The 19,554-nt window shown below is 40.6% G+C and overlaps 1 protein-coding gene across 1 annotated transcript in view; it reads right to left on the reverse strand.

Moving 5' to 3' along the window:
* The window catches only part of LOC120023961 (ankyrin repeat and SOCS box protein 2-like), a 35,981-nt gene extending 17,393 nt beyond the window's left edge, over positions 1-18,588 (reverse strand). The window contains exons 1-2 of the mRNA XM_038968061.1: positions 18,389-18,588; positions 279-448 (exon numbers count right to left, since the gene is read on the reverse strand). Coding sequence (XP_038823989.1) covers positions 279-448; positions 18,389-18,588 — 370 coding nt within the window. The remainder of the gene's footprint in view (positions 1-278; positions 449-18,388) is intronic.
* Positions 18,589-19,554: the final 966 nt, after the last annotated feature.

The following is a 19,554-nucleotide window of genomic DNA, read 5'->3' on the forward strand; positions in this document are numbered from 1 at the left end:
TTAATGCTTGACAGACAGTGTTTCTTTGCAATGAATACCAATTTGGGGTAAAAAATGACCCCCGTGCTTTTAAGCAAAAAAATATGTTGGCGTTTTTAGGGTTAAAATGGGTGTACTATTTGGTATGGACTACTATTGCGTTCAATTGTAAAAAAAATAATAATAATAATTGTCGTGAGCCCAGAAAATGTCCATTGTTAAACCAAAAAGGACAACAATAATCCAATTAAGGACTTTGCATCACTATTAACATCTATGGAGTTTTGAATTGCACTTACCCCCAAGAAGAACCCTGACACACTGGTCTTGGCCATAATATGCAGCCTCGTGCAGCGGGATCCATCCATACTTGTCAGGCCGCAGTATGTTATTCCCGGTGTCTTTAGCCATAGCTCGTAACGTAGTCACATCACCATTCATGATCGCTTTCACAATAGTGTCCTCTTCTCTAATAGGCAAACATACCCACCATCATCCACTTACCCTTTTTCACCTAGTCCACATACAATGCCTTCAGAAAGTATTCATACCCCTTGACTTATTCCACATTTTGTTGTGTTACAGTCTGAATTCAAAATGGATTCACTTTTTTTACCCATCTACACAATACCCCATAATGACAAAGTGAAAACATGTCTTTAGACATTTTTGCTAATTTATAAAAAATGAAATACAGAAATCTAATTTACATAAGTATTCACACCCCTGAGTCAATACATGCTAGAATCACCTTTGGCAGCGATTAAAGCTGTGCGTTTTTCTGGGTAAGTCTCTAAGAGCTTTGCACACCTGGATTGTGCAATATTTTAACATTATTATTTAAAAAACTCAAGCTCTGTCATGTTGGTTGTTGAACATTGCTAGACAGCAGGCTGAGGGGAGAACAGCTCATAATAATGGTCAGAATGGAGTGAATGGAATGGCATCAAACACTTGGAAACCATCACATTAAACATCTCCAATCCAAAATTAAATCTAGAATCGGCTTCCTATATCGCAACAAAGAATCCTTCACTCATGCTGCCAAACATACCCTCGTAAAACTGACCATCCTACCGATCCTCGACTTTGGTGATGTCCTTTATAAAATAGCCTTCAACACTCTACTCAACAAACTGGATGCAGTCTATCACAGTGCCATCCGTTTTGTCACCAAAGCCCCATACACTACCCACCATTGCGACCTGTACGCTCTCGTTGGTTGGCCTTCGCTTCATACTCGTCGCCAAACCCACTGGCTACAGGTTATCTACAAGTCTCTGCTAGGTAAAGCCCCACCTTATCTCAGCTCACTGGTCACCATAGCAGCACCCACTTGTAGCACGCGCTCCAGCAGGTATATCTCACTGGTCACCCCCAAAGCCAATTCCTCCTTTGGTCGTCTTTCCTTCCAGTTCTCTACTGCCAATGACTGGAACGAACTGCAAAAATCTCTGAAACTGGAAACACTTATCTCCCTCACTAGCTTTAAGCACCAGCTGTCAGAGCAGCTCACAGATTACTGCACCTGTACATAGCCCATCTATAATTTAGCCCAAACAACTACCTCTTCCCCTACTGTATTTATTTCTTTATTTTGCTCCTTTGCACCCCATTATTTCTATTTCTACTTTGCACATTCTTCCACTGCAAATCTACCATTCCAGTGTTTTACTTGCTATATTGTATTTACCTCGCCACCATGGCCTTTTTTTGCCTTTACCTCCCTTATCTCACCTCCTTTGCTCACATTGTATATAGACTTATTTTTCTGCTGTATTATTGACTGTATGTTTTGTTTATTCCATGTATAACTCTGTGTTGCTGTATGTGTCGAATTGCTATGCTTTATCTTGGCCAGGTCGCAGTTGCAAATGAGAACTTGTTCTTAACTAGCCTAACTGGTTAAATAAAGGTTAAATAAATAAATAAATAAAAATGTGTTTGATGTATTTGATATCATTCCACTGATTCCGCTCCAGTCATTACCACGAGCCCGTTCCCAATTAAGGTGCCACCAACCTCCTGTGCTAGACAGCCATGTTCAAGTCTTGCGATAGATTGTCAAGCCAATTTAAGTCGAACTGTAATTAGGCAACTCAGGAACATTCAATGTCGTCTGGGTAAGTAACTCCAGTGTATATTTGGCCTTGTGGTTTAGGTTATTGTCGTGCTGAAAGGTGAATTTGTCTCCCAGTGTCTGGTGGAAAGCAGACACAAGCAGGTTTTCCCTCTAGGATTTTGCCTGAGCTTAGCTCTATTACGTTTCTTTTTATCCTAAAAAACTCCCTAGTCCTTGCCGATGACAAGCATACCCATGGTACATGATGCGGCCACCACCATGCTTGAAAATGTGAAGAGTGGTAATCAGTGATGTGTTGTTTTGGATTTGCAAAAAAAAAGCGGTTTGTATTCAGCACATAAAATTCCTTTCTTTGCCACATTTTTTTCAGTTTTACTTTAGGGCCTTATTGCAAAAGAGGATGCATGTTTTGGAATATTTTTTATTCTGTAGAAGCTTCCTTCTTTTCACTCTATCATTTAGGTTAGTATTGTGTATTGACTGAGGATGGATCAACAACATTGCAGTTTTCTCCTATCACAGCCATTAAACTGTAAATGTTTTAAAGTCACCAATCCCTGGAAGGACGCTTGTATCTTTGCAGTAACTGAGTATTGATACACCATGCAAATGGCAATTAATAACTTCACCATGCTAAAAGAGATATTCAATGTCTTTTTTTTTTTTTATACCCGTCTACCAATAGGTGCCCTTTGTGAGGCATTGGAAAAGCTCCCTGGTCTTAGTGGTTGAATCTGTGTTTGAAATTCAGTGCTCGACTGAGGGACCTTACAGATACTTTAATTGTATATGTTGGGTACAGAGATGAGGTAGTCATAACAAAACAATGTTAAACACTATTATTGCACACATAGTGAGTCCATGCAATGTATTACTTGTTAAGCACCAAGTATGTGTCTTGTTAATCACATTTTTTATAACTTATTTTTACTTGCCATAACAAAATGGTTGGATACTTATTGACTCAAAACATTTCAGCTTTTCATTTTTTATTAATTAGTAAACATTTCTAAAATCATAATCCCACATTGACATAATGGGGTATTGTGTGTAGTAGGCCAGTTACACAAAATCTCAATTTAATACATTTTAAATGTATTGGTTAATTTAAAGGGGAATTCCACTACTTTTCAACCTCATATTCATTATCTCCAGCACCATAGTGTCTATATAAAGTATGTGAAAGTAGTGTTGTAGTTTAAATAAGATTAAAAAAGTGTCATTTTTTATTAATTATTATCATCATCATTGTTATTATTTTGAACCCACCTCCCACATATGGGGGATTAAACTATATATATATTTTTTTTATTCTTTATTATTCCAAATATTTAAAGTATTTTTTTTTGCAAGGAGACGTTTTTTTACTACATTATTTGGGGTATTTCTTTCCTTGTCTTCCTTCCCATCACTAACATGTCAGAGCCTGCAGGGTGCTCTTTTAATGAAGTTAGATCAAAGCTAAATCAATGTCATGATCACATAATGATTCATTAGTGTTCTGCATAACATAACCGAATATAATAGTATAACATTACCGTTAAGACAAAAGCACCACCAAATTTCTTATGACATTTAGGATGATAGTTGGAATGTTCTCATTTCTCTCTCAGCGCACGCCACCAGGCCTGCTCTAAAATTCACTCACGATGCAACACTACATAATTCAAGAAAATATTAATTCATATTCCCATGAAACTGATCGAGATCAAATGGTTAGCAGGAATGATCAATTCACGATTGAGAGTTACTAAAGGGAGAGTAAGCAGCAGCTAAGGAAAAAAGATGTGTTTGTAAAGTAGGCCTCCAGGGGAGGAACTGGTGGTTTGATCACACAGCCTTAGCCTTTTAACTACAGAATGTAGAAATGCGTCCAGAGTGTGAATTATACCATGAAATCCGAGGGAGCCTCTATATTGGGCCTTAATCGTAAAGACGTAATGTAAGGGTAAAAATGTATTACATTTGTGGCATGAACACAACCAGTCATGATGTTTTCATCTGATTGTTAAACAAATCACTTAAAAAAAAGTAGGATACCTGCGGCATCAAAATAATTCCAGCATCCAACTGTGCATGCTCCATTTGATGAATGTAACAGATGTCTCTTTCCAAACACCATAAGTGTAATGACATTCAGCGATTGTCATAAGGCCTACTACAGAGGTGTGTATTCATGGATGCCAAGGCAAGCCATGCTCCCCCAAAATGTGAACAATAACATTTTTAAAAACCTATCATGTATCATAATTTTCCTTCAGTTTGCAGTAAGTGGCTGAAAGCATCTGAGCGAGTGAAACAGCGCCCCCTCTCTCAGTATATGCAGCCCATGTATCAAAAAGAGTATGATGTGAGATTGATGCATCTTGCTGTCGGCACGGGTCTCTGTCAAATTCTGTATATTTAGAGACCCCCTAAAGTTGGACATTTGTTGCCTTTAGAGGAGCCTATTTCTCATTCTGTCCCGTAATTCGCACTTGGAATGCGTCATTTTAACATATGTAGACACTGATATGGTGCCAGAGATGAGGTTAAAAGTGGTGGAATTTCCCTTCAACAGATCTTTCCCAGCAGGTTTGTATCCTATAAAGTGGGAAAATAATGTAAAACGTACAACAAATGTCATCACATATAATATACAAACATCATTACATATCCTAAAGTGTTCAAGTCTTGGTGTGAAAGCAATATTTGTTGTCTTTTGTGAAAGGACACACTTACTCCTTTGCCTCTGGCACGTACTAAATGGAGCCATTGCCTGTGATATGCCAGCATGCGCTTTCCACCAAGTGAGTCACTGCAACGTCGTCATATTTCCTCCTCCTGCTAGATGTGAGATACAGTGCCTATTATAAGTATTCACCCGAGTTGAATTTATTAATATTTTAATGAAACAATATATACTAATATATCTTGATTAGATAAGTATGCAATACATGATAGAAACACCCTTCACAGCGATTACAACTGAGTCTTTTTTGGTAAGTCTCTAAGAGCTTTGCATACCTGGATTGTGCAATATTTCAACATGGGTCTGGCTCCAGCAGTTACCTTTTCACGCCACAGACGCTGTGAGACATGCAAGGTCAGGCAGGATGTCGAATGGTGCCAGAGAGTATGGTGTGTTACCACCACCAACAGCATGTGTAGTGAAATTACATTTAGAATGTGCTAGTGTACTAGCTAGCTCCACAAGCAACAGTAAGCAACAGTATTAAAACCTACCCTAACCAGAAACCGTGGATAGATGGCGGAATTCAAGCAAAACTGAAAGCGCAAACCACCGCATTTAACCATGGAAAGGTGACTGGGAATATGGCAGAATACAAACAGTGTAGTTATTCCCTCCGCAAGGCAATCAAACAAGCGAAATATCCGTATAGAAAAAAGTGGAGTCGCAATTCAACGGCTCAGACACGAGACATATGTGGCAGGGTTTACAGACAATCACAGACTACAAAAGGAAAACCCGCCACATCACGGACTCTGACGTCTTTCTACCAGACAAACTAAACACCTTCTTTGCCCGTTTTGAGGATAATACAGTGCCACTGACATGGCCCGCGACCAAGGACTGTGGTCGCTCCTTCTCTGTGGCCGACGTGAGTAAGACATTTAAACGTGTTAACCCTCGCAAGGCTGCCGGCCCAGACGGCATCCCTAGCCGCGTACTCAGAGCATGCGCAGACCAGCTGGCTGATGTGTTTACGGACATATTCAATCTCTCCCTATCCCAGTCTGCTGTCCCCACATCCTTCAAGATGGCCACCATTGTTCCTGTACCCAAGAAAGGAAAGGTAACTGAACTAAATGACTATCGCCCCGTAGCACTCCTGTCATCGTGAAGTGCTTTGAGAGACTAGTCAAGCATCATATCACCTCCACCTTGCCTGTCACCCTAGACCCACTTCAATTTGCTTACCGCCCCAATAGGTCCACAGACGATGCAATCAGCATCACACTGCACACTGCCTTATCCCATCTGGACAAGAGGAATACCTACAGTTGAAGTCGGAAGTTTACATACACCTTTGCCAAAAACATTTAAACTCAGTTTTTCATCTAATCCTTGCAAAAAAATTCCCTGTCTTAGGTCAGTTAGGATCAATACTTTACTTTAAGAATGTGAAATGTCAGAATAATAGTACTGAGAATGATTTATTCCTGCTTTTATTTCTTTCATCTTTCAAACACAAACAACGCACTGACATGAAAAGAGTGAATAACACCGGAGGAAAGAACCAAGAAGAGTGACCGATATAGGGAAAATAGTCAAGGGGGTAATGGAGTACAGGTGAGTGTCATGAGGCGCAGTTGCGTGAGAGGATGGTGACAGGTGTGCGGGATAATCAGCAGCCTGATGACCTAGAGGGGGGAGTATACGTGACCAAGCAGCCTTCATTAAATTCTTGGGTCATTTTAGAAAAACCTAACTTGTTTTGATAAAACACAGAGTATGTTGCTGTAGTTGGTCCATAAATCAGAAAAATGGTATACTAGTTGAAGTTTACATTAAACTATAATATGTATTACTTAAAAACACAATGTCTTTGGACATGTTTCTCTTTACCGTAAATTGCTGTAAAAACTTCCGTAATTGTTTTAATAAAGTTGAATTCACCCATGATGCATCTTCTAGAGGAGTAGTCCTTAGCATACTTTCATTACATTTTTTTCATGTATATGCCTTCAGAATAGGGTTGCAAAGGGTCAGAATTTTTTACCCTGGAAATTTTCAATGGGAAGTTAGGCTGGGAATTCTGCTTAAATTCATCAAGAAAGTTAGCTTATAACAATGTACACATAAGGCAATTCTAGGTCTTGTGGCATATTTTGGTTAAACTATCCCCAATTCAATGAAATTGCAACCCTCTGCATGCACAGTGCATTCTTCCATCACATGTGCAGTGCACTCTTCCACCACATGTACAGCTGATTCTCAAGATCTTGCACACTAATGAGATGCTATTGAGCCCACACTACTACACTGTCTGAGCAAAGGACTACATGCTTTCTGGTAAGTTTTTATTACAATACTGTCACGATCGTCGTATGGTGGAAGAGAGGACCAAGGCGCAGCGGGATAACAATACATCTTCTCTTTTAATGAAACGAAGACGAAACGAAGAACACTTTACAAACTAAACAAAAACAACAAACCGACGAACGTGAAGTTATATAAACAATGTGCTGACATGCAACATAGACATAGACAATCACCCACGAACTACCTAGTGAATATGGCTGCCTAAATATGGTTCCCAATCAGAGACAACGATAGACAGCTGTCTAATTGAGAACCAATCTAGGCAACCATAGACATACACCTAGACTAGACACTTTAACCAACTAAGCCACAGCACCCATAAACATACAAAACTCCTAAACAATACAAAACACATACATCCCCCATGTCACACCCTGACCTAACTAAAATAATAAAGAAAACAAAGCTAACTAAGGCCAGGGTGTGACAAATACTGGGTGGGGTGAATATATTTTATATGACATACATGATTTTTTGTTAACCAGTTAATAGTAGCCTACAGCAAAGTGTGTTTAAATTATTTTTGCTACTGTAACGGCAGTCTAGCTCTTCCTCCTCCTCGGACGAGGAGAGGCGAGAAGGATCGGAGGACCAATGTACAGCGTGGTAAGTTTCCATGATTTAATATATACGAAGACAAGACACTATACAAAATAACAAACGTACTAACCGTCACAGTCCCGTGTGGCACAAACACTGACACAGGAAACAACCACCCACAAAATCCCAACACAAAACAAGCCACCTATATATGATTCTCAATCAGGGACAACGATTGACAGCTGCCTCTGATTGAGAACCATATTAGGCCGAACACAGAAACAGACAAACTAGACACACAACATAGAATGCCCACCCAGCTCACGTCCTGACCAACACTAAAACAAGCAAAACACATAAGCCCTATGGTCAGGACGTGACAGCTACCATGTGGGTTTTAGCTTGCTTGAGCCTGCTAACTGAGTGGTGTTAATTCACCTGTTTCTATACATGTTTCATTTTAAAACATTTATCTTACAAAGGAGTTGTTTAATCTAACTACTTAACTATTTATCTGTACATGGAATTGTGTGTGTATATATATATATATATATATATTATTATTTATTGTTTTACTCATTCTTTTCTAATCTTTACAGGAAAATGCCACGGGCACTATCTGATGTGTGGAGACATTTCACTGCAGCTAATGTAGAAGGAAAAGCTGTGTACATTTGCAAATACTGTGCCAAATCATATGTGAAGAATGCAACAAAGATGCAGAATCATCTGGCCAAGTTCATAAAGTTCCCTCAGCGCTCACAACAAGCAACTTCTGACAAAAGTCCTTCTACTTCTATTCGAGGTGAAAATGATGAATCAGACACCTTATCGATAGCAACAGCTCATAGTCCTCCTGGAATCATATGTTTTTTGACTCAATGGAGGAACGGAGTCAGAGAAATGCTGATAAATGTCTTGCTCGAGCTGTGTATGCAACTGGTTCACCTCTGATGCTCACAGGCAATGTGTATTGGAAGAGATTTCTGAATGTTCTTCGCCCAGCATACACCCCTCAAACCAGACATCCTTTATCTACTAATTTGCTGGATGCAGAGTTCAACAGAGTTGAAGTGAAGGTCAAGTAAATCATAGAGAAAGCAGACTGTATTGCAATCATTTCTGATGGGTGGTTGAATGTTCATGGGCAAGGAATAATTAACTACATCATCTCCACCCCTCAACCAGTATTCTACAAGAGCCCAGACACAAGGGACAACAGACACACCGGTCTCTACATTGCAGATGAGCTGAAGGCAATCATCAATGACCTTGGACCACAGAAGGTATTTGCACTGGTGCAGCATTATCTGTCGAACATGAAGGCTGCTTGGTCTACGGTTGAGGCATCCTACCCTCACATCGCACCCATTGGCTGCGCACCCATTACTGCTCATGCATTGAATCTGCTCCCCAAGGACATCATGGCACTGAAAACAATGGATACACTTTACAAGAGAGCCAAGGAAATGGTTAGGTATGTTAAGGGTCATCAAGTTATAGCAGTAATCTACCTCACCAAGCAAAGTGAGAAGAATAAGAGCACCACATTGAAGCTGCCCAGCAACACTCGTTGGGGTGGTGTTGTCATCATGTTTGACATTCTCCTGGAGGGGAAGGAGTCTCTCCAAGAAATGGCCATATCACAGTCTGCCGATATGGACAGCCCCATCAAGAGGATCCTCCTGGATGATGTATTTTTGGGAGAGAGTGGTAAGCAGCCTGAAACTCCTGAAACCTATAGCAGTAGCCATTGCACGGACTGAGGGAGACAATGCTATCCTGTCTGATGTTCAGACTCTGCTTGCAGATGTAAGAGAAGAAATCCTTACTGCCCTGCCCACTTCACTGTTGCTCCAAGCAAGGAAACTGCAGTTCTGAAATACATCAAAAAGCGTGAAGACTTCTGCCTGAAGCCCATACATGCCGCAGCATACATGTTGGACCCCAAGTATGCTGGCATGAGCATCCTGTCTGGTGCAGAGATCAGCAAGGCCTATGGTTTCATCACTACCGTGTCTCGCCACCTTGGCCTGGATGAGGGCAAGGTTCTTGGCAGTCTGGCGAAGTACACTTCCAAGCAAGGGCTTTGGGATGGAGATGCATTATGGCAGTGGCGCTAGCATATCTCATCAGCTACCTGGTGGAAGGGGCTTTGTAGATATGAGGCTCTTTCCCCTGTTGCCTCCATTATTCTCCAAATCCCACCAACATCAGTCGCTTCAGAGTGCAACTGGTCCTTGTTTGGGAACACGCAAGCAACAGGCTGACCAATACAAGGGTTGAAAAATTGGTGGCCATCCGGGCAAATTTTGGGCTTTTTGAGCCTGATATAATATTCCGTATCTTTTCTTGTTCAGTGAAATCATCCCATGTGAAGAGTCAACTCATTAAATTAAAGTTCAATTCGTAACTAAATCGTTTAAAAAAAAATTCTATTGGAGGGATTTAATCATTTGCCATTATGTCTACTTATGACAAGGTAAAAGGTTTATGTTTCTGTCTCCATATGATATGGTAAATATATCCAATGCAAAAAACTAATATTAATTCCCATATATTCCCATTTTGAATCCCACCGTACCTTCTCCACTATGCAATCTGGTTTCTGAGCTGGTCATGGGTGCACCTCAGCCACGCTCAAGTTCCTAAACGATATCATAACCGTCATCGATAAGAGACAGTACTGTGCAGCCGTCTTCATCGACTTGGCCAAGGCTTTCGACTCTGTCAATCACCACATTCTTATGATTTTATTGTCAAAATACTTTTTGTCAAGTGCCAGTTTCATGAGAATCACCCAAGTACATATAGGTAACTACCAAAATAATGGAAACACTTGAGTAAATCAGGGATAAACTGGGTATATTGAAAGCAGGTGCTTCCACACAGGTGTGGTTCCTGATTTAATTAAGCAATGAACATCCCATTGTGCTTTGGGTCATGTATAAAAATGCTGGGCAGGCCATTATTTTGACTACCATGGCTATGCCACCAAGTGAATGGTTTGATGATCATGAAAAAGATGTAACCCATATGCCATGGCTGTCTCATTCAACAGATCTCAACCCAATTCAAATCAATATTGACAAAGCGGAAACAGGTTTTTAGAAATATTAATATAAGTATTCAGACCCTTTGCTTTGAGATTTAAAAATTGACCTCAGAGGAGATCACGTGACCCCTGAACGAGATGGCCGCATGAACTAGGAGCTCTGCACAAGTAGTTTCCAATTCCTAATCTTACCTCCACTTCAAGTTTAAACTCATTTAGCTTTAGTCAAAAAGTCATGGCGGCTACAAAAGGCGACACTGCAGGTGACATTTTTACCCGGACTCGAGCACTAGCGACGGAAAAAGCCTCCAAGAAGCAGCTAGCTTCAGAAAAAGCTAGCGCCATTAGCCAGGAGCAAGAGGACCCGTTCCCCCCCGAGGCCCAACGAATGCCAACCTCGCACTCTGTCAAAGACATCTTTTCTGAGCTGAGATCCCAACGTACAGAACTCAACACTAAACTAGATGCCATTAACGCTCAGCTCAGTGCGATAGGGGGCAAGGTGACAATCCTGGAAAATGCTTTGCCTGACATAAACAACAAGATAACCATAAACGCGGGGCGCCTGGACGAGGCAGAGGGGCGAATCCTATCCACATTTATTTTCTCCCATTTGTAATGGGGTCTGGACGGGGGCTACGTTGTCACTTACTCAATGCGGGGCGGAGAGGATGAGGCATTTCTTTGGTGGGGAGGGGGAGACGTTGTGCGTTGCTAACTGTTCCCGGTTTTTTGTTGTTGTTGTTGGAACACAGAATTGTGACTGAGCGGGGAGGTAATAGATCCAACGGGATATGTCGAGTTGTTTGGGAACTCGGCTGGGGTGTTCAGAGATTGTTATTTTATGTAAACCATTTATTTTCCTTTTATGTGAACGCAGCTGTAACTACTATCCACCTTTACCCAGAGATGACTTGCACTAAAGTTCGATTACTGTTCGATGACGATGACTAGTACCTTAAATCTATTGACATGGAACTGCCATGGTCTAGGTCATGCAATAAAACGGAAAAAGATACTATGTGCTCTAAAAAAGGAAAAAGCAGACATCGCGCTATTGCAAGAGACACACCTCTGTGATGCTGAACATGTCAAACTCCGCAGAGCTTGGGTGGGACAGGTGTATTTCTCATCTTTCAAATCAAACAGTAGAGGTACAGCCATACTTATCCATAAGAATGTTCCATTCATAATTGACAAAAACATATCTGATCCGGAGGGGAGATTTATTTTGATAACTGGGTCACTGTATGGGCAACCAATTACTATTTTAAACATATACGCCCCTAACATAGATACTCCTGCTTTTATGTCGAAAATGATAACCCTGTTCAATGAGCATTGTGTTTCCTTTGGAGTTTTGGCCGGAGATTTTAATTGTACCCGGAACCCAACCATAGACAAATCATCTCAAGTCCCCACCACAAATCCTAGATCTGCAAAGATGTTGAACTCTCTTACTAAAGAGATGGGACTGATAGATATCTGGAGAGAGACTAATAGCTCATCTATGGACTATACATACTACTCTAATGTCCATAACACCTACTCCCATATAGATTACATTTTTATCCCAACGAGTTTCATAAATTCAGCCACGTGTACAATCGGACCCATAGCGCTTTCGGATCACGCCTTTGTCCACCTCCGCTTTGACCTCTGCAAAAACATCCCGAGGTCAAAGAGCTGGAAATTCAACACCTCCATGCTATCAAACGAAGCATTCCATACATTGGTAACTACATGGATAGACAACTACACACAAGACAACAAAGATTCTCCTGTTTCTCCGGCCACAATGTGGGACGCTGCTAAAGCCACACTAAGAGGTCATCTAATTGCATATGCTTCCTCTAAGAAAAAAGCAATGGAAGCACACAGGCTAGATCTGGAGAGGGAGCTGGAACGCTGTGAAAAAGTACATAAACAATCCCCAGACAGCACCTCCTGGAGTCAACTCAAAGCAGCCAAAGCCAAACTGAATTTGGACTATACTCGGGAGATAAAAAAAAAGGTTTTCTTTACTAAACAGAAATACCATGAGTATAGCAATAGGCCTAGTAGATTGCTTGCTTATCAATTAAAAAAAGAGCAGTCAGAGCGTACAATTATGGCTATCCGAACAGCAGAGGACGAGGTCACATATGACCCAAAAAATATAAATTTAACTTTTCATGATTTTTACTGCAAACTATATACCTCTGAGAGAAAACACACGGAGGCAGAACTCCACTCCTTCCTAGAGGGAATCTCGCTACCTAAACTATCAGAGACCGACCAAGAAGATCTCAACTCCCCCTTCACTCCTGAGGAGATCCTGGAGGCAATTACCTCCATGCCACCTAACAAGTCCCCAGGCCCAGATGGATTCCCCAGAGAGTTCTACAAAGCTTTTTGGCCCCAGCTTAGCCCTATTTTCATGCCAATGCTGGAGGATTTTTGCAAAAACGGAGTTCTCCCAGACTCAATGCACACAGCTCGCATTACAGTGTTGCTCAAAAAAGACAAGGACCCCCTATCCTGCTCCTCCTTCCGTCCCATAAGCTTGTTGGATTTCGACTACAAAATAATTACCAAATTGCTCGCCAAAAGACTAAACACTCTTCTTCCCAAAATAATAAAAGCGGACCAAACGGGATTTATTAGAGATAACTGATAACTCTTCTGATAACATTCGCCGTCTTTTTGATATTATTGATCAAGTAAACGCACAGAAGACCCCTGTCCTGCTGGCTTCACTGGATGCTGAGAAGGCGTTCGACAGGATGGAGTGGAGCTTTCTGTTCTCAGTCTTAGAAAAGTTCAATATGGGCCCAAACTTTATTAAATGGATCAAATCACTATACTCTCATCCAAATGCCATGGTGACTACTAACGGACTGAACTCTGACAGATTCCCTTTGGGACGGGGCACAAGACAAGGGTGCTCGCTGTCCCCCCTGCTCTACTTGTTGGGGGCGGAGCCTCTGGCAGAGTTGATAAGGAGCAATCCAAGTATTATAGGTGTTCCTGCAGGCGGCCTGCAGCACAAGATTTCGCTTTACGCGGATGATGTCTTGCTCTACATATCCAACCCTGAGAAATCCCTTCCTCCCATTTTAGACACAATTGCTCAGTATGGCACGTTTTCAGGTTATAAGATTAATTTTAACAAATCCACTGTCTGCCCTCTCAATATTACACTCACCAGTTCTATGAAGACACTATGCCCATTCCAATGGAAGACACAGGGGTTTCAATACCTTGGGATATTCATAACACCAGATCTGAATAGGCTTTTCAAGGAGAATTATCTTCCACTCCTGGATCGAATCAAGAACAACCTCCAAACCTGGATCTCCCTCCCAATTAGCTTAGTAGGAAGAATTAATGTAATCCGTATGAACATCCTCCCTAGACTGAACTATTTATTTCAGATGCTCCCATGCTATCTCCCAGCTTCCTTTTTCAAAACAATTAACCAAAGCATCACCAAATTTATATGGGGCAATAAAAAACCTAGGATCAAGCTCTCCACTCTATCGAAACCTGAATCTAAGGGTGGTCTTGCCCTTCCCTCCCTTCAATTGTACTACTGGTCTGCCCAAATCCGCAACATGCTAACATGGATCACAAACAGACAAGAGTCAACGTGGATCCAGATAGAAGCCCAATCCTGTGGTTCATTGCCACTAAGCTCAACTATATTCATTAATAACTTTAGTGAAGTGGGCAACATAGCCAAAACATTTGTGATTTACAGCACCCTACTAGCGTGGAGGGACTGTGAGAAATACCTCGGCATCTCCTCCCAAATATGTTCTCACTCGCCTATAGTAGGCAACCCAGACTTGCCAAAAGCCCTGAGGGATGCCAACTTTAATCTTTGGCATACTCTAGGAATCAGGACCTTTTCAGACCTATTTCATCAGAAGACCACTACACTGAAATCCTTTCAAGAGCTCTGCAGTGAATTCAATGTGCCAAGATCCCATTTTTTTAAATATCTTCAAATTAGACATGTCATCTCCTCACTTACTTCCAAGAGGAGGTTTAGAACTCAGTTGAATGAAGTTGAAACCCTTCTTGTCACAGCACAATCCATTAAAGGCAAAATATCCTATATCTATAGACTCCTTTCTGAGAAAGGAGGCTCCTCCTTTACTCCTTTGAAAATAATCTGGGAAAAGGACCTTGGTCTGTCTATCAGTGATGAGTTATGGGCGGAGGTGTGCGACAGGGTATACTGCTCCTCTACTAATGTAAAAATGAAAGAATCTAATTACAAATTTTTGTACAAATTTTATTACACTCCCTTGAGACTCCATAAAATGAAAACAGACATTTCTCCTAACTGTAAAAGATGTACCTCTGAAAGTGGAACCTATATGCATGTATTTTGGAGCTGTAGAGAGATTGCCAGATTTTGGCAATCTATACATACTGCTGCACAGAAAATACTAGATGTACAGTTTGATATGACCCCGTGTCTCTATCTTCTTAATGCCCAGCAGGACTTTGTTCTTGATCCTGACAGAGAAAATTTGCTCATGACCATTACATACTTTGCTAAGAAATGTATTCTTCTATTGTGGGCCTCTAGTACCTCTCCTACATTTAAAATGTGGATTGACCAGATTGTTGACTTTCTCCCTCTTGAAAAGCTCACTTATGACCTCCACAAGAGACAGCCCAAGTTTGATAGACTCTGGTCTCCACTACTCAACTATATCTCAAATTGGACAGAGTGAATGGGGGGATCGGGGAGGTAAGCAGATGCGTGTTGTGTAAGGTGCTGTAAAATCTAAAAACTAACCATCGGCTCGTCATCTCAGCTAAGGCTGGAAATAGCTAATAAGAACCTTGATAGTGCTGCTGCAAGTTCTATATTTTAAATGTTGTTATAATTATTATTTGTGTGTGTGTATGTATGTATGTATGTATGTATGTATATATATATATGTATATGTATGTATATATATATATATATATATATATATATATATATATATATATATATATATATATATATATATATAAAACTTTTTTATTTTATTTTATTTTTTTTATTATATATATATATTTTTTTTAAGTCTGTCACATCTGTGAATGTGGAATGTGTTTGTTTGGTTGATTGAAAACTTAATAAAACTTTAAATTGAAAAAAAAATTGACCTCAGGTGCATCCTGTTTCCATTGACCATCCTTGAGATGGTTCTACAACTTGATTAGAGTCCACCTGTGGTGAATTAAATTGATTGGACATGGTTGGAAAGGCACACACCTGTCTATATAAGGTCCCACAGTTGACAGTGCATGTCAGAGCAAAAACCAAACCATTAGGTCGAAGGAATTGTCCGTAGAACTCCAAGACAGGATTGTGTTGAAGCACAGATCTGGGGAAGGGTACCAAAGCATTTCTGCAGCATTGAAGGTCCCCAAGAACACAGTGGCCTCCATCATTCTTAAATGGAAGAAGTTTGGAACCACCAAGACTCTTCCTAGAGCTGGCCATCTGGCCAAACTGAGCAATCGGGGAGAAGGGCCTTGGTCAGGGAGCTGACCAAGAACTCGATGGTCAGTCTGACAGATCTCTTGAGTTCCTCTGTGGAGATGGGAACATGCTAACAAAATTGCAAAAGGGTTTTCTAATGATCAATTAGCTTTTTAAAATGATACACTTGGATTTGCTAACACAACGTGCCATTGGAACACAGGAGTGATGGTTACTGATAATGGGTCTCTGTACACATATGTGGATATTCCATAAAAAAATCACCAGTTTCCAGCTACAATAGTATTTTACAACATTAACAATGTCTACACTGTATTTCTGCTCAATTTATGTTATTTTAATGGACAAACATTTTTGCTTTTCTTTCAAAAACAAGGACATTTCTAAGTGACCCCGAACTTTTGAACGGTAGTGTATGTATGGGGAGCAGTCTGGACAGAGGAAGGGGTAGTCATTCAAAAATCATGTTAACCCCTATTATTTCACAGAGTGAAACCTTCTAACTTATCATGTGATTTGTTAAGCCAAATTTGACTCCTAAGCGAATTTAGGCTTGCCAAAAACAAAGCGCGTGAATACTTATACAACTATACTGAACAAAAAATATAAACGCAACATGCAACAATTTCAAAGATTTTCTTGAGTTACAGTTCATATATGGAAATCAGTCAATTGAAAAATAATGTTATTAGGTCCTAATCACAACTGATCAGGGGTGCAGCCATGGGGGAGGGCATAGGCCCACCCACTTGGCAGCCAGGCCCACCCAGCCAGGCCCTGGTCGACATTCCTGCAATCAGCATGCCAATTGCACGCTCCCTCAACTTGAGACATATGTGGCATCTCGTTGTGTGACAAAACTGCACATTTTAGAGTAGCCAATTATTGTCACAAGCACAAGCTACACCTGTGTAATGATCATGTTTAATCAACTTCTTGATATGCCACACCTGTCAGGTGGATGGATTATTTTGGCAAAGAAGAAATGCTCACTAGCAGGGATATAACAGGGATATAAACAAATTTGTGCACAACATTTGAGAGAATTAATATTTTGGGGTGCGTATTAAACATTTCTGGGATTTTTTATTACATGTTGTGTTCATGTTTTTGTTCAGTGTATATTAAAATGATTTGACATTAGAGTATTGGGTAGATCAATGACCCAAAAAGAAATCACAATTAAATCCATTTCAACCTACTTTGTAACAAAATGTGTAAAAATCCAAGAGGGGTGAATACTCAGTAATATAGCTGACTGCTGCAAATGTGTACTTTAAATTAACTAAACTAATATGGAGGGATCCCAAACTCAATAGATAATGTGTGTTTCTTCAAAAGTTAATTGTTTGATTCCTTAATCAATTCTCATTGCTCTTATTACATCTAAAATACCTGTCCACTATCATAATTTTAGTTCATATCTCCCTTCAAGTGTTTCTCTGAATGCTTTTCTAAGGGGTAGACTTTAGACATATGCATAGTATGTTAATATCCAACATGTACAGTTGGAGGGCACAATTATTATACTTTTTTTTTAAACAATTTCCCTAGATGCTAGAATGCCAATTTACACACACCATCCAGAAATTGTCCTGCCAATACTGTAACGTGACATAGCTAACTTTTTAGAGCCTACAACAGTACGTCCAACTCTACACCAAGACTTGTTTTCGTTAGTGTTTCTATTTCTCTCCATGGTGGCATATGAACTTCAGACTGCTACTTGGATCTATTCCTAAAATGCCCGTTGGGTAAGAATCCAGTGCCATGAGATGCGATAGGACAGGTGTTTCGCACGTGGCCCAACGGGAAGCAATGAGGACAGCATGTTAACGAGGTGTCGTATGTCAACAACTGATACTCGGGGCCTCTTGGTTTGCCGGCTAGCAGTATTAGCAGGTAGATAGTTTAGTCACGTTAACTAAGTCATTCATTTAAGAAAACAGTCACTCGTGCATACATCTGCAAATAACATGTCAAGAAATTTGAATTGCATGTAACTATCTGTAGCCTACAACTTAATGTAAAGGGTGTCCCAATGACCCTGTGGATAATGAAAAACAATGAAGGATCTTTTCAGCTGGTACATACGCGTCAGTTGGTTTGGCAGTAGGCGGCCTGTGGCTTGGTTCCTGCCTTGGTGGATTTGGTGGGTTCACCCTGGTTGGGGGTGGATTTTCCCTATACTGGACTATTCTTCTTCCTAGAGCTGTGGTGGTGTTGCTGGCTTCACCCGGTGCAGTGGCATCGTGGGTCTCACTGAGGCTGCGTTCGATAGCCAGCTGCATCAGCTCATCATCTGACAGGTTGCTGTAGAGACTGTAGTCATCAAAACCCAGTGTGGGGCCTGCTGTGGAGCCAGGCATGGCCATGCTGGCAACTGCCATGTTGAATCTCGAGAGAAAAAAAGGGCATGCAGTTACGTATTATGCATTATGTTCACCAAGTTGGATCTTGCGAGACCCATTCCTAAGCACACCAAGCCAAAATATTATTTTACCCAAATTACAAAATGACATATTGGTTTTAATTGTGTAGTTTAATTATGTTACTTTAAGATGACTTGGACATGAAGTGTGAAAATGCTAATATCAGGGATATTGCAAAAAAACTTGGCCAGGTAAATAAAACTAGCATGGATTGCTGTCTAACCTGTCCATACTGCTTACAGGGTAGTGATATCAATATATAATTTTGTCCTGGGTTCAGTGGCAATTTTAGCATGCAAATCTTGGTGGGGCAAAAAAAAAAAAAAAACACTAAACAATACATGAATTGCACTATAACGGTGACAAATGGTGCCCACAAACTGTTAAGGCCTACATAAAGCTGTCCTAACAGCAGTCCTAACATCTTACCACTGCTACACCTGGCTTTCAGCGGAGCCTTGTCTGGCAGCGAAACAGTTCATTCAGCCTCATTTACTGCCTTTTTAAAGAAACATAGCTGGTATGGCTGACTTGCTTGAACAAAGGTGGTTTCTGCTGACAATTGAGATGTACAAACTATGGCATATGGGGACGACAAGCAGATAAAAGGCAATCCGTCATTTCGATTAAGACATTAATAAGCGAGCGACAACAGACGTAGTCAATAACTATTTGTTCAGCACTTTTGAAATGTACAGCGACAATTCAGAACATGGGCCGTTCTTACAGTACACTACTATCCGTAGCACTGTCAAAGCTGTAACAAAAGGTTTGCAAACAAGCACACACCGGCCACGAACAATGTGTTTACAATGTGAAAATAGACCAAATTATTAGGGTGAGGCACATGGGCTACTAACAGCTTACTACACAACAAACTTATGTATACTGTAGCTAAGAAAGTAATACTATCTCACTGGCATC

Source organism: Salvelinus namaycush, chromosome 29, assembly GCF_016432855.1.
Source record: "Salvelinus namaycush isolate Seneca chromosome 29, SaNama_1.0, whole genome shotgun sequence".
NCBI lineage: Eukaryota > Metazoa > Chordata > Actinopteri > Salmoniformes > Salmonidae > Salvelinus > Salvelinus namaycush.